Source organism: Tursiops truncatus, chromosome 13 (genome assembly GCF_011762595.2).
Source record: "Tursiops truncatus isolate mTurTru1 chromosome 13, mTurTru1.mat.Y, whole genome shotgun sequence".
Taxonomy (NCBI): Eukaryota; Metazoa; Chordata; class Mammalia; order Artiodactyla; family Delphinidae; genus Tursiops; species Tursiops truncatus.
Genome location: NC_047046.1, coordinates 56,872,483 through 56,887,898, shown reverse-complemented (window position 1 = coordinate 56,887,898; position 15,416 = coordinate 56,872,483). Strand labels below are relative to the sequence as shown.

General features: G+C 34.9%; 1 protein-coding gene across 10 annotated transcripts in view; it reads right to left on the bottom strand.

Annotated features, from left to right (window-relative positions):
* The window catches only part of PIK3C3 (phosphatidylinositol 3-kinase catalytic subunit type 3), a 155,027-nt gene that overhangs the window by 79,286 nt on the left and 60,325 nt on the right, over nucleotides 1-15,416 (bottom strand). For 7 of the 10 annotated variants that reach the window (XM_073790674.1, XM_073790676.1, XM_073790678.1 and 4 more), the window contains 3 exons: nucleotides 15,168-15,272; nucleotides 14,266-14,358; nucleotides 5,753-5,971 (listed from right to left, as the gene is read on the bottom strand). In XM_073790674.1, coding sequence (XP_073646775.1) covers nucleotides 5,753-5,971; nucleotides 14,266-14,358; nucleotides 15,168-15,272 — 417 coding nt within the window. The remainder of the gene's footprint in view (nucleotides 1-5,752; nucleotides 5,972-14,265; nucleotides 14,359-15,167; nucleotides 15,273-15,416) is intronic. The other 3 variants (XM_019930361.3, XM_019930363.3, XM_019930362.3) reach the window with 3 other exon arrangements.

Genomic DNA, 15,416 nt, shown 5'->3' with positions numbered 1-15,416 from the left:
TTAAACAGGCACATCTTGGAAAATATAAAATTCCTCCAAGCATGAAGGACATAAGCATACAAGTAAAACAAAACAAACAAAAAATCATATTTCTATCTCAGGCAATTAAGTAAAAATTTCCCAAGAGCTATGAAATACTATCTAGATAGCAATCACCATTCTTCTCAAGAAAAAGTTAATTCTAATGCTTCAGAATATAAATGCAACGTTCACTGTCAAAATCACTCCCATTTCTTATTGAATTAAGCGTAACTCTTCATATAGACATTTACAGTTCGACAGTTACAGTTAGATACATGGGTTCTGACCTTGCTTCCCAGACAGCCACATATATCCCACACTTCTGTTAAAGCGAAATATTTTCTATTTTTCCTGTACTTTTCAATCTCTTTGCCTTTGCTCATATTGCTCATGTAAACTCATGTTCAACTCTGAAAATTCTCTTCCTTCATTGTCTATCTCAAATGCCACTTCTTCCTCAAATTCTAATGGGGAATCTCTCTCATTTTGAGCCACACAATAGTAAGAAATATGGCTTTTAAAAATTCTGAAACAGAACATTAAACAAATCAAATTCAGAAAGATATTAAAAGACTGATTAATATTTATTTTATAAATGTATGGTGAGTTTAACATTAGGAATTCAGCATCTATTTCATGCATAGTATTATTAAATATCAATGTTTTTCAGACAGCATGATGCTATACCTACAAATTACAGGGACCCACCTAACACTTAACAGAACTATCAAGAAACATCACTACAGAAATTAGATAAAACATAAATATTAAAATAAAAACACAGTTTTACATTTAACCAACAAACAGAAATAAGAGATAAAAGGGGTGAGGTAGTTCATAATAGTAACAATTGTCACAGAATAAATATAATGTTTTAAAATGTGAAAAAAAATTTATAAAATTATGACTGAAATAATCGTGTATCTCCAGGAGGGAAGATTTAATCTCATAAAGATGTTAATCTTCCCTAATATAATATATAAATGTAATGTAATTCCACGTAAGATTCTGGTGGAGTTTTAAGAAAATGACAAAATTGTTCTAAATTTAGAATAAATATACAAAAATTATAAAGAAAATTGTTTAAGAAAAAAAGAAAGGGAGGGGTTTTATCCAATCATATATTTAAAGTTATTATGAAACAACTGCAATTTTTAAAAGTATGATACAAGCATAAAAACAGAAGGTTCACAAAGAATTATCAGAAAAAAGCATATGTAAAAGGCATATATATTGTGACAATAATTCCAATGTAAGCTACTTATTCAAGAATATGGAAAAACATATATTCAAAAGTCTATTCACTAAAATAGTTACAGCAAAAGATTAGAAAACAACTGCCTACCAGAAGGAGCTGACTGGTTAAATAAATTATAAAATAAATTTGCAGCAAAATATTATGCTGCTGTTTGAAAGGAATAAGGTACATCTACAGGTTTCCATTAAGTCTAAAAACACAGTGCTTTCCTACAGATTAAACGTGCCTTTGACATCATTTGCCTTGATATTCATTTGCCTATGTTTCCAGACTTTATGGACACCAAATATATGTGTTGAAGATGAGAAAATATCCAAGATTATACTGTTCAATTAATAAGGCAAGGTTTTAACAATATGTATAGGATATTCCTATTTTTCTTAATTTTTAAAGAGGTGTAAATATATACCATACATGCATGTATATGCTTGCAATTTGCATAGAAAATATATGAAAAGATAAAAGAGTGGCTACCTTTCTAGGGATAAAAAACGGCTGGAGAAGTGGAGTTGTTAAAGGAATATTACTTTCTATGTTACTATTTCATTTACAATTTAAAAGCAAAGAGCATCAGAAAACAAAAGATGATAATATCATATAGTAAAGGAACAAACCAAATGCTGTGGGATCAGGAAATAAACAAACAAAAATGCCATCTGCTTCCTGGAATGGTTAAGAGAGGTTTCTCAGAGATGTTGAGGTCTGTGCTACAGCTTTAAGGATGAACAGCAGGAAGACTCCACTAAGACAATGAAGTAGCATATATAAAGGCCTGGCAGGCCTAGCTACTGGAAGGACTACAGCATATTGAAAATATCAGACTGCCCAAATATAAAACACAGTATTTTTCATTCAAGTTTTTTGGTCATCCAAGATGTGGATATTTAGACAAAGTGACCTTTGACGTATCTTTGATGCTATGATTATATAATTATATTATATATCATTACGGGTTTGCCAAAAGGTTTGCTCATGTTTTTTCCGTAAGATGGCTTTAGTAGCACTTAGTTGTCTTTAACTTCTTTCAAAACAATTTTGTTAGATCGTATTGTGACAGCTGTCATATCAAGTGTGCCTTTAAAAAAAAAACTTACCAAAATTGGTGAATTTTTGTGTAGCCATTTTAATATTGAGGATGGAAGAAAAAAAAGCAACATTTTCGTCATATTATACTTTATTATTTCAAGAAAGGTAAAAGTGCAACTGAAATGCAAAAAAGGATTTGTGCAGTGAATGGAGAAGGTGTTGTGATGGATCAAACGTGTCAACAGTGGTTTGCGAAGTTTCATGCTGGAGATTTCTCACTGGACGATGCTCCATGGTCGGACAGACCAGTTGAAGTTGACGGCAATCAAATCGAAACATTAACTGAGAACAATCAACATAATACCATGAAGGAGATAGCTGACATACTCAAAATATCCAAATCAAGCGTTGAAAATCATTTGCACCAGCTTGGTTATCTTAATCACTTTGTTGCTTGGGTTCCACATAAGTTAAGCAAAAAAAACCTTCTTGACCGTATTTCCACATGCAATTCTCTACTTAAATGTAACGAAAACGTTCTGTTTTTAAAACAAATTGTGACGGGAGATGAAAAGTAGATGAAAAGTAGTACAATAATGTGGAATGGAAGAGATCGTGGGAAAAGTGAAATGAACCACCACCAACCACACCAAAGGCTAAATGATCTTCATCCAAAGAAGGTGATGTTGTGTATATGGTGGGTTTGGAAGGGAGTCCTCTATGATGAGCTCCTTCCGGAAAACCAAACGATCAATTCCAACAAGTACTGCTCCTAATTAGACCAACTGAAAGCAGCACTCAACGAAAAGCGTCCGGAATTAGTCAACAGAAAATGCATAATCTTCCATCAGGATAATGCAAGACCGCATGTTTCTTTGATGACCAGTCAAAAACTGTTACAGCTGGGAAGTTCTGATTTATCTGCTGTATTCACCAGACATTGCATCTTCGGATTTCCATTTATTTCGGTCATTATAAAATTCTCTTAATGGAAAAAATTTCAATTCCCTGGAAGACTGTAAAAGGCACCTGGAACAGTTTTTTGCTCAAAAAGATAAAAAGTTTTGGGAAGATGGAATTATGAAGTTGCCTGAAAAATGGCAGATGGTGGTGGAACAAAATGGTGAATACACTGTTCAATAAAGTTCTTGGTGAAAATGAAAAATGTGTCTTTTACTTAAAAACCAAAGGAACTTCTTGACCAACCCAATATATGGTTATATTATCCTCTGAAATACCAAAAAACATTTGAAGTTTATAAAACCATAAATGTTATGCTATTCCACAGACAAAGCAAAAGCAAGGAGAAATTTTAAAACGATTAGAAATGAAAGGTACAACATGAATGATTTTAGTACAAAATTGACATAATATAAATTTACAATCCTTCAGCATAACTGTATGAGTACAATTTTCAAAATTCTGCCCCAGATAATTTTTTCTTCATAACTGTCAAGTGACATAAGCAGCTGTTATCACTATTTTTTGGATGGGAAACCGAGGTGAGAATAATATATGTTCCCAAAGACATACAGGTACATAGTCAGAGAAAAGACAAAATTCAAATCTTAATATCCATCTGAAGAGTCAGTAGAAACTGAACTAAAAGACCTTTTATTTTTAAGCTAAGTATACACAAACCTCAAAAACACCCCAAGGGCTTCCCTGGTGGTGCAGTGGTTGAGAGTCTGCCTGCCGATGCAGGGGACATGGATTCGTGCCCCGGTCTGGGAAGATACCACATGCCACGGAGCGGCTAGGCCCATGAGCCATGGCCGCTGAGCCTGCGCGTCCGGAGCCTGTGCTCCGGGAGAGGCCACAACAGTGAGAGGCCCGCGTACCGCAAAAAAAAAAAAACAAAAAAAAAAAACCCAAAACTAACAACCATATTTTGCAGTTTAGGATGCATGCAGTATTTCTATCATTATTCTTTACGTCATAACAAAAATTATAAAATGGTCTAGAAATAGTTCAGTACTTGCATGAATACTGTTAACTCCAGAGACAATCAAATGCTTAGCCTCTAAGCTTGTAAGGCAACAAAGTCAGGCAATCAAAAACAATGATTTACAGTATTTCTATTTAAAGTCTGAACCCATGTTGAGGGGGACTATCTTAACTATAGCCCAGAGGCCTTTCTGTTTGACTCATGTCAAACGTAGATAAAGACTTAATGACTAAAGTGAAATTTCTAATGAATTTCAAAACAAACATTTCACTATTTTAAATAAATATTGTAATAATTTTTTACTTGTGATATAGTAAAAACAATAACAGAGAAGATAATATGCTGAATCACAATGCTAGGAATTGCTCTTTGATAGGAGAGTGAAAAACATCCTATTCCAATAAAATTATACAATATCTGAGACTTACCTCAAAATAATCTAGAGGAGGGTAGGGAATGGGGAGGAGAGAATAATTGGTGTTAGAGATGAAACAAATTGTCTATGAGTTGGCAGCTGCTGAAGATGGGTAAATTATGTATGAGCATTCACTATACTACTTACTTCAGTGTTTAAATTTTATTGTAATTAAATACATATACAACTATCAACCTTAATAAATGCTGCATTTTGCTTCTTGAAATTCAGATACCACTTTGAATTCAAAATAATGATTGGCACTCCTATATATATTGAGGCTTGAGAAGAGTCATCCCATATTCCATAAGCCTTGCAGGCTAGCATAAACTATTAGGTTATGTTTGAGAACACATTCCCTCTATAAAAATTAGTAAGTAAAAAAATTAGTGAATTCATCTACCGTATTAGGAAATTACTAAAATTCAAAATCCAGCAATGCTTTGGGTCAACAGAGTTTTCTACCTTCCCTGGTGGCCTTATATGTATATAAATAGCCACCATAATGTTTGTAGTCTTTCCTTTCCAGAGGATTCAAAACCACCTTCAGAAAATCTACATATACACATAATTGTCAGTAGCTCAAAGTTTAAAGGAGGGGTTTGAAAGAGAATACGATGACCATGCACCTCTATGCTTTAAAGGCCCCAAGGGCTTTTCAAGGCTACAATTAAATGTGGCTTGTTGTAGACTGACTGATAGAGGGAATCCGAATTATTCCCTAGCTGGTACTGCATTAAACCATTTTTCACTAGAATTCCTTTTTCCAGACAGAGCAATACAAGCTCTACTGCCAGGTAAATGTCCTGGGAGAGACTGGCCTATCACGTAACAGATCAGGAAGTAAATTTTCATTTCAGAGGAGTCCTTGGAGGAATAGTTTAATTTTGCTTCTGCAAACACACATAGTATATCCAGTTCCCTTTTAAAAATTTCCCCCTCTCTCTCTCATACACACAAACACACACACACACACACACACACACACACACTCTCTCTCTCTCTCTCTCTCTCTCTCTCTCTCTCTCTCTCTCTCACACACACACACACAGAGTCCATAATCAGGCTCTAGTTTAAAATTCACCCAGTTGAAGAGGAGTAATGAATAACAATGGACCTCATCATCTGCCTGCCGTAACCGGGCAACAGCATAACGCCTCACTGTTGGATTGGTGTAATGAGAGGACAACAGCTCCAAGGAATCCTCTACATCCATTGGCTTCCATTTTCCCAGAAGTTCCAATGCCTGTTTGGCCTCCTGGGGTAGATCCCAATTAACACATTTCAAGAACTTCGTCAAAGCCTAAAATCAGAAAAGGTTTAAGAATTAGAAGTAACAGCTTATTCTGGGATAGGAAGGGTCAAGGGTGACTAGGCAGAGCTCAGCTTGGACTTGATGGCAGAGTCACAAAGTCAACGATTGACTCCTTACATAAACACTTTGTTTAGTGTTTAGTATACACACAATCCTAGAAAAACACTGCAGAACGAGGAAAAAAAAATCATGTTCCTTGTAACTATGTTTTTTTCAGGTCAAACCACTGTGAATTTTTAAATTTTCTTCAGCTTTTCTTCATTTTGCTTTCGTTATTTTAAAACACTGCAGACCTCAAGACAGGGAAATAGTTGATGCATGTCTCACGAACTCTGAGATACCTTAGAGAAAACCTTCATTTTACAACATCGACATGTGAGACATAAGAGATTGCAGCCAGTGAATGAGAGCCCAAAGTCAAGAAGGGCAGAACCCCACACTTGAACACCTCCCAGAGTCAATGGTTTTCCTAGATACTCACATACAAGGACTCAAATGAAGTCAAATATGTATGTCTCTTTTACACAGAGAAGTAACTATTGAGGAATTAGTGTTTAATGGGGACAGAGTTTCAGTTTAGGAAGGTGAAAAATTCGGGAGATGGATGATGGTGAGAGTTGCACAACAATGTGAATGTACTTATTAGTGCCACTGAACTGTACAGTTAAATATGGTTAAAATAGTATTTTATATTATGTGATTTTTACCACAATTTAAAAAAACATTTAAAAAAAGACAAAAATTCCACAGTAACAATAATAAAAATAGATAAATACATAGAAGCTCCAGCTTCTGTATATATATTCTGATTCAGCTGGCTGTTTGCAGAATCATTCTGGAGCCTCACTTCTTTAGAAAGGTAGCGAAGTCTTCATAAGACTGTTGGGTAAGTAAACTACCTTTGAGCATATCATTAATGGCTGCATAACAATAAATGCTCTTTAAAGAAAGGTTTATACCTGTTTTCCATAAAAAGCAGTCCCTATTGCCAGATCTCCCTACTGGCAACACTTTCCTGGCTGATCCCAAGACATTTTCTTTTCTCTTCCTCTATGAATTCATCTCTTGAACAAAGATAACTTCAAAATTTTAAATTCCTGCTCTGCCCAATTAAAAATATTTTCATTAGTAAACTAATCAAGTTCTCAAAAATGTTCACTTGGACAATAAAACACAATTACTCGTTAGTATGACATAAAAGGAATCTTCATTCCCATTCCCTAACTTACTCTTAATTTAACTAAATTAAGGAAAAAGGCACTATGGAGATGATCTAGTCCAGTGCTCAAATTTGTATATAATCTCAGTGAAGTGGCTTGCCCATCGTCTCAAAATGGTGACAGGCTAGACCCAGAATCTAAATCCACTGACCCCCAGCCTATGCATGTTACACCAGATGGCTCCTCCTTATCATTAAGGCACTGCATCTCCTACTTAGCTAGGCCCATGCCCCTTGGAGCCATTACTCCACCAACACTTATTTCCTAAATCTGTTGTAGGAAAAAAATGGGGTGCAAGAGGAGGGTCATGTCCCAGGTCTTGAGTGAGTCCCTGGGACTGGCCACCTAGTGAGGGTCCTTGGATTCGCACAGGAAAGAATTCAAGAGCCAAACACAGTAAAGTGAAAGCAGGTTTATTTAGAGAGATACACACTCCACAGACAGAGAGTGGGCCGTCTGAGGAGAGTGGTCATGGGAGATACACGTTCCATAGACAGAACACAGTCTGTCTCAAAAGGCAAGAGTGGCCCAGAAATGTGAGGGTGGTTAGTTTTTATGGGCTGGGTAATTTCATAGGCTACCAGAAGGGAGGATTATTCCAACTATTTTAGGGAAGGGGCAGAGATTTCCAGGAATTGGGCCACCGCCCACTTTCTGGCCTTTTATGGCTGGCCTCAGAACTGTCATGGCGCCTGTGGGTGTGTCATTTAGCTAATGTATTACAATGAGTATATAATGAGGCTCAAGGTCTCCCGGAAGTCAAATCTTCTGCCATCTTGGGCCTATTAGGTTCTAACCAGTTTTTGTGGTATCCTGTTCTTAATGGTTGTATCATTCTTTTAATGGTTGTGCCCTGCCCACTTCCCTCCTGTCTCAAATCCATTCCCAATTCCGGTCAATTATTTCCTGGCAATATTTCCTGTTGTTCCCCTCAGATTGACTCTCACTATACCAAACACCTAGAGTTTGGCACAGCCTTCTAGCTAAGAGCTTCAACACCAGTTTCTTTTCTAATCATTTCACAGACTGTCAGACACTCAAGCTGGAAGTGATTTTATTAGCACAAACTTCCACTGTCAGCAGAAATTTACCTTATAATATCTCTGACCAAAAGAGACCCAATATTTACCTAAGTAATTCCAGTGACTAATTTCCAAAGTACTCATTGTATTTAGACAGTGAAATCATTTTTGTTGTTTTTTAAACCTTGGCTTCTTTCTCAAAACATTCCTTGATACCTTTCACCACAATCCAAATCTGTAACTCTCATTAAGCTCTCATTGCCCCTCTATGCTTCAACCAAGCTAACCTATTTTATAATGACTGTCTAACTTCCGTCTACAAGGAGTTCCTTCCTTCCTTATACTCTTCGCCAAAACTTTAGTGTCATCTTATTTAAGGCCAGCTTGTCAAAATCTCAACTTTTCCAGGCAGTTTTCAGCAACTTTCAGCTCTTCTTTTAGTAGCTGCCTCAGTTTTACTATCTTCATTTAAATGATGCTCTTCTAACTACCAAACGCTTTTCTGGGCATTCTTATGCCTACAACTGGAGTCTGCATCCCCCAAGGATAGCTATCCATTTCTTCTGCACCTCCTGCACACCATTTGGTGCAGTGCTTGCTCTCCATATAAAAACATGGACTGCCCTCCTAACTTATTCTATGCATTTATTTTTCACTTCCAAAATGTATTTCTAGACTGAATGTGGAAACAAAGCAATACTTCTTAAACAACTACAGTGAAAGCTTTGCCATTTCACAGTACATCAGTAGTCTTAATAGAAATGTGCAGGTATGTACTTATTATAAGCAAATCTTGCAGCAGGCCGATGTACTCAGTTCAGCAACCAAAACAATCTAACTCCCAGATTCTCAGATTTATAGATTTATTAGTAAGATTTACGGAATACAATGCTGCCAGGGAACTTAAGACACTGTACAAAGATTTCACAACTTGATAATGCTAAATGTTACAAATGTAAACAAGGAGATAATAGAATGAAGGAGGAAACAAGAAGAGTAATGAGAAAGAAAGGAAGTGTAACAATTTGAAGACAGCGATAATAATGATGATACTTAATCTCAGGTCCTTTAAAGATGATTTATTGATCTATGTAAAACAAAGGTATAGGATTCAAATGCAATTTTATCCCTAGAGCTTCCACAGATAGTATAGGCTTTAGACTAAGCCAAGGTGTTTGGGTTTAAATCTTAATTTCCAGCTCCATCAATTATTACTGTGTCACATGGAGCACATTATTTAACTTTTAAGTGATCTATCTCATAAGGTCGTGGTAAAAATTAAATAAGTTAATGAATATAAATGCTTAAAACAGGATATATATATATATATATATATATAATAAATAGTTGATAAATGTTAATTATTTCAACTCTGATATTATTGTTCTATTTTTGTTGTTGAGTCCAGCATCAAATGTTAACATTATTGTATGTATTACCATGTTTTATATGAATAGCAATAAATATTTTGTTAACCTCCTTTCTGATCTTAGAATCACTTCATTGTTATCTCCTACTTTTAGAATCATGATCACATTTCAGAGCTGAAAACACTGTATTTGTCATATATATTTCTAATATTAACTTCTACCAACTAAATATTGGAAATTACTACCATGTTGTTAAAGGAAAACCTGTTCTACTCAAGACACTTCTGACATCAAATGTGTGGGTTGTCCACATGAACCAAATCCCTAATTCTCTGCAGACACTAAGTGTTCTACAATTTAACTGAATTCTGACACTCAGTGCAGATTGCAGAGGTTAAGGGGTTAGTCTCATAAGACTGCTTCCCATTTCAGATGCCAAGAGCAAACACTGGATTCTCAGGTACCCATACTTCAGCCCAGCTTGGTTACATATTGGGGATTCCCATGACCCTTCCTCAGGCTCAATAATTTGCTATAATGGCACAAAGAATTCAGAGAAATATATTATAAAAGATATAAATGATATATCTTTTATTATAAAAGATATAATTTATTATAAAAGATATAAATGAATAACCAGGTGAAGAGGTACATTAGGCGAGGTCCGGAAGGGTCCTAAGCACAGGAGCTTCTGTCCCCATAGTTAGGAATGTGCCACCTTCCTAGCATACTGATGCATTCACCAACCCAAAAGCTCTATAGGTTTTCATAGAGATTCCATAACGTAGACACAATTGATTAAATCATTAGCCATTCTTGAGTTATTAATTCTATCCCCAGCCCCTTTACGATCTCTCCTCCTCCCTCCACAGAGGTCAAGGGTGGGGCTGAAAATTCCAACCCTCTAATCAGAGGTTTGGTTCTTTTGGCAATGAGCCCCACTCTCCAAGAGTCACCTCATTACCATAAATACAAGTATAGTTGAAAGGGGCTTATTATGAAAAACAAAAGACACTCCTCTCATCCTTACTACTCATGAAATTCCTAGGGTTTTAGAAACTCTGTGCCAGGAACCAGAGATGAAGACCAAATATATGATTTCTTATTATATCACCGTATCACAGCTATTCTAATATTTTAAATTCAAAACATTCAAAAACGAAATATCTCCTAACTCTGCCCCTTCCACTTGCCATATTTCCTTATTTCAGTCACTCAGGCCTAATTCTTGGGAATTACCTCCAAGTCATTTTACACATTATCCTCCCCTTCCTTTGCTCTCCAATACAGCTCTCAAAATCCATACATAAGCCTCCTAATTATGTCTCTTTTTTCATTCTCAGCTCTGCTCCAATCCACCTGGTTCATCTTCCTTAAAACATCACTTACTTAGACACATTCTGTTTGCTTTAGGGGTTTCCTATTGCCAGTGATATCCAACTCCGAACCACAGAATTCAAGGCTCATTACAATCTGATTCCAGCTTTTCTATTTAAAGAATGTTTCATACAAACTTTTCTGTCTCCTGAACCTAGCACTCTGCCTTATTCATGCTTTTCTTTCCCATGAAAAATGATCATCAAATAAGAATGACCATCAAAGTTTGTTCAAACTTCAAGACAAATCTTGGCTCTGTAAAACCTCCCTCATATCTTAGCACACTGATCTTGTTCTCCTTCACATCTCTACTATAGTAATTACCTAACTGTTTACTAATAAGACAGTGACCCTTTATCAGTTACTATCCTCTACTTCTCTATTTTGGTTTTCCCCAAAACAGTTTAATTTTAACAGTTTCCCCAAAACAGTTTTAATTTATATGAAATTTACAGGGACATAATACCTCGAAGCTCAGAGCCTTAAATAACTCTAGGCCAAGAGTTGATACCAAATGCTTGCTGAATTGAATTCATTTCTGCTATTGTCTGCCATCAACTTCTTGCCAGGAGGCACAAATATTATTGTCATGATGTCACTGTCTCAGAAGCAGCCTCATAAGAGCATTCAGTGTGCATCACTATTACCTTCACCATTATGACTCTTCCTACTATTTTTGTTCCCTAAGCATAATGGAAAGGCATTAATATAACGGTTATTTTTCATTAACATTTTAATAAGAAAGGCCATTTACCATGTTAAAAGCTGATTTTTTTTTAAAGTTGAATTTAAAAAGTTACAATAGTCACATTTTGAGTTCTGCAAAAATGAGTCACTTCCTATATGCTATGGACCACAAAATTAAAAATACTTCATAAATTCAACTGATTTTGTTGGACAAACTTATTACTGTGAACTTTTCAGGTACAACATCAAGTCTAGACTAGAGGGCTTTTTATCCGAAATACTTAAGACAGGTCATTTAGAAAAAAATAGGTGGAAAGACCAAATTTATTATTATTTAAATTATTTATTTAAAAAAATAAATAAGAAGTACAACTTTGTAAGAACCAATTTCCACCAACTTGTTTCCTGAGCACTGCTTTCTCTCTACGAAATCTTTTCAGCCTTAGGGCTCAACTGTCAAATAGCCTAAATCACAGTTCCTGAGAAACTGGCACTGAACGAATTTCTTTTATAAATAAATTAAAGGACAATGGTACAGGAGTATTTATTTTCTACAAAACCCATTTTAAATTATTACAAAGATACAAATGTAGCTATTTTAATAATTCCTTTGGTTACTTCAAGACCAATATATATTTGGCTTTCTGAAAAGTGCTTCCTAAACAAAAAACAGTGTTTACTCTACTCTAGTGATCTTAAGAATCCTGTAATATGTCCTGAGAAGTGAAGTTTCATCACCTACCTTTCAAAAAGTTGACATCAATTAGTTAAATGAAACTTGTCACACACTTTATATCACTTGAGCATTTTTCTTTTACACATATCTAGAAGTAATTGAATTTCAGTGGGAAGTGACGACTTGTTAAAACATAGTTTTCCTTGGAAGCCTTTCTATCTAAGGGAGTTCTGCTTTGTAAATCTATTCTATGCTTCTTGAACCTATACATTCTAACAAGTTTAATTCAATATCTTACTGCGTATTTTTAGACAGCACTGTGCTGCATTCAAGATGCAATTTCTGTGACCAAGGTTATTCATTTAACAGAGTATCACGATACTAACTCAATCTTTTTATAAAACACAAAAATCATAAACCTGTGCTTCTGCTGATGAATCTTTCCTTCTTTGCAGGGATAAAGAGAATAACACTCAAAAGCTATAGCAAATTTAAAATTCCTCTCTCATTCTTGTTATAGATATAAAAGAGAATGGATATGATTCATCTACAAAGAATTTCCCAAGGCATCAATAAAACATAAAGAAGAAAAGCTGAAGAGTTAAAGTGAGCTGTAACTGGATTTTTATCTTTACTTTAGAGACTAAAGGAAATACAATTGTTTCAGAAAAACAAGTTAACAAAGTAGCTAAAGACAATCTCATAAGATTGTAAACATTCATTCATTCTCAAATAATTATATATCTGACAGATATTAATTTTCCTGATGCTTCTCTGTTTTGCCCACAATGCATTTCAGAATTCCTGTTACGGCATGCATGATGCTGTATTTTCTGTATAATCCTCTTTTCTATGACTACCTTCTCTACTAACTCATAAATGTGAGCCTATCAAGCAGCAGCATTTATAAGCTTTGATTCTGCACAGGTTCCTTAATCTCTCTAAGACTCAGGTTTCCTCATCTGTAGAATAGTAATAATATCTATATTGTGGGGTTGTTGTGGGATATCAAATATCTCTGACACACAGTGGTTGTTTAATAAATGCTGGTTATTATTATTATACCTTAACAGTCTTTGAACCTATGTTCTAAGAATTTACTGACTATTTTATGAACTAGAAGAGACTTAACATTCACTATAATTTAATGGACTCATATTAAATATGAGGAAACTAAAGCAGTCAAAAAGCTTCTTTGTGACAATAAATAGTAATAAATAGTAAGCCTCAAAACTAAGTCTCTACACTCAAGTCTAGTGCTTCATCCCAATTCTCTCTCTCCAGAAACTTTATCTACTCCATACTTTCATTATGGAAAGCAAACGTCTAGTTCTGACCTAGCCTCTATCCTCTTGCCAAGCTGGATGCCATTCCACCAACTCAATTTACCATTTCAAATTACATTTCTCATACTCTCTCTCTAGCCACATCTCCTCCAGAATTCTATAGTTCTTTAAATAACATAAATCTTTTGCCGGCCACCCAGGCTCAAAGAGGTGAGAAGAATGAAGATAAAGTGAGTCAACATTTACTCTGCACCTACTATGCATTAAGTACCCAACCAGGTTATTCATCTGTATTACCTCACCTGTGAAGGAGAGTTGTCATAATTAGAAAAACGAGGAAACAAACCTTCCAAAGCAACTTGCCTCACCTTACCCAGTAAGAATAAGTTGTAGTGCTGGAAACTGAGCCCAAGTCTCTCTGACTTAACCCATTCAGATATTGTCTATACATCAACAAATAGGTACCTGTGTCTTTGTGTTTTAACTTTTTAAAAAATGGAGTAACAATATATATTACTCTATAAACCTTTCTTTTTTCAAGTTTGACAATAAGTCTGTATTTCTATGGCAGTTTTACTTCATTTTGCTCATTAGCAACAAAGTTTATAGATAATTTTATATATGAAAATATTCAAGAAACTCACTTTTTCTTGATTAGTAAGATAATATCTAAACTTCCATACAAGATCTTGTTCTTCATATGTAAGTTGCTTGGTTGGTGGATAACTCACAATAATCTACAACAAAGAAAAAAAAAACTACTTTTGTCAAATAAAAAAAGTCTTCCTATATATTTCCATTTCATTCAAAATTTTTCATTCATTTAAATATATCTATAATTGAACTATTATAGAAGCAAGGAGAATATACATGCAGCCAAGTAAGACTTAAATTTGCTGCATTTATCAGTTCAAAAAGTATATTAGAGTATAAGAGGAGAAAAAGATAAGATAAAAAAAAGTCAAGTTCCATATTAGAAAAAAAGTATGTAATTGCAGAGCTAATTTACTTCAACCAAAGACACAACAAATCCAAATAACAAAAGCTCGCCCCCACCAAACTACTGCATGCAAGATAGGCTCAAGGATTGTACAACACAGGGAACAGAGACAATAATTTGTAATAACTGCAAATGGAAAGTAACCCTTAAAAATTGTATAAAACATTTTTTAAAAAATAAAAATGAGGGAAAAAGTCCCCTCCCCCCAACACACACACAAGGAAAAGAAAAAAAAAAAAAAAAACACCCAAATGATAAACATTTCTCTTGTTAAGTCAGCGGAAGCTCAGGCAATGTATCTTAGGGCCAGTTTCTAAGAACACTATATCAAGAAAGCATATACTATTTGCAGTTCTGTCTCTAGGGCTAATATATTTCCTGAAAGCCCCCAAATGATATAAAACTACAGAAATGTGAAGTTGTTGAAATTACATAGGGTTCATTAACCTGTGTCTGAATCACTTTTAAGTGATGTGCTATCGCATCAGTTGCAACCAAAATACCCACTTAATTATTTTTAAATTAATATTTTATAAATTCTCTTACATTCAGTTGATCTCTTGTGGCAGCATTAGGTTTGAGATCGTGGTCAGAAGGTCCACTTCTTAAACTCCGGGCAAGTTTGTGGTGTTTGCTCTCAACTAAATTTTCCTATAAATTATTTAAGAATATTAAGCAACAATGTAAATTTCACCAGTAAGCAGTTTCAACAGCCACTTAGAAATAGAAAAGTAAATAGTTACTTATTTAAGACCAGTTTATAATATTTAACATTTTATTCGTGTTACAACTTTA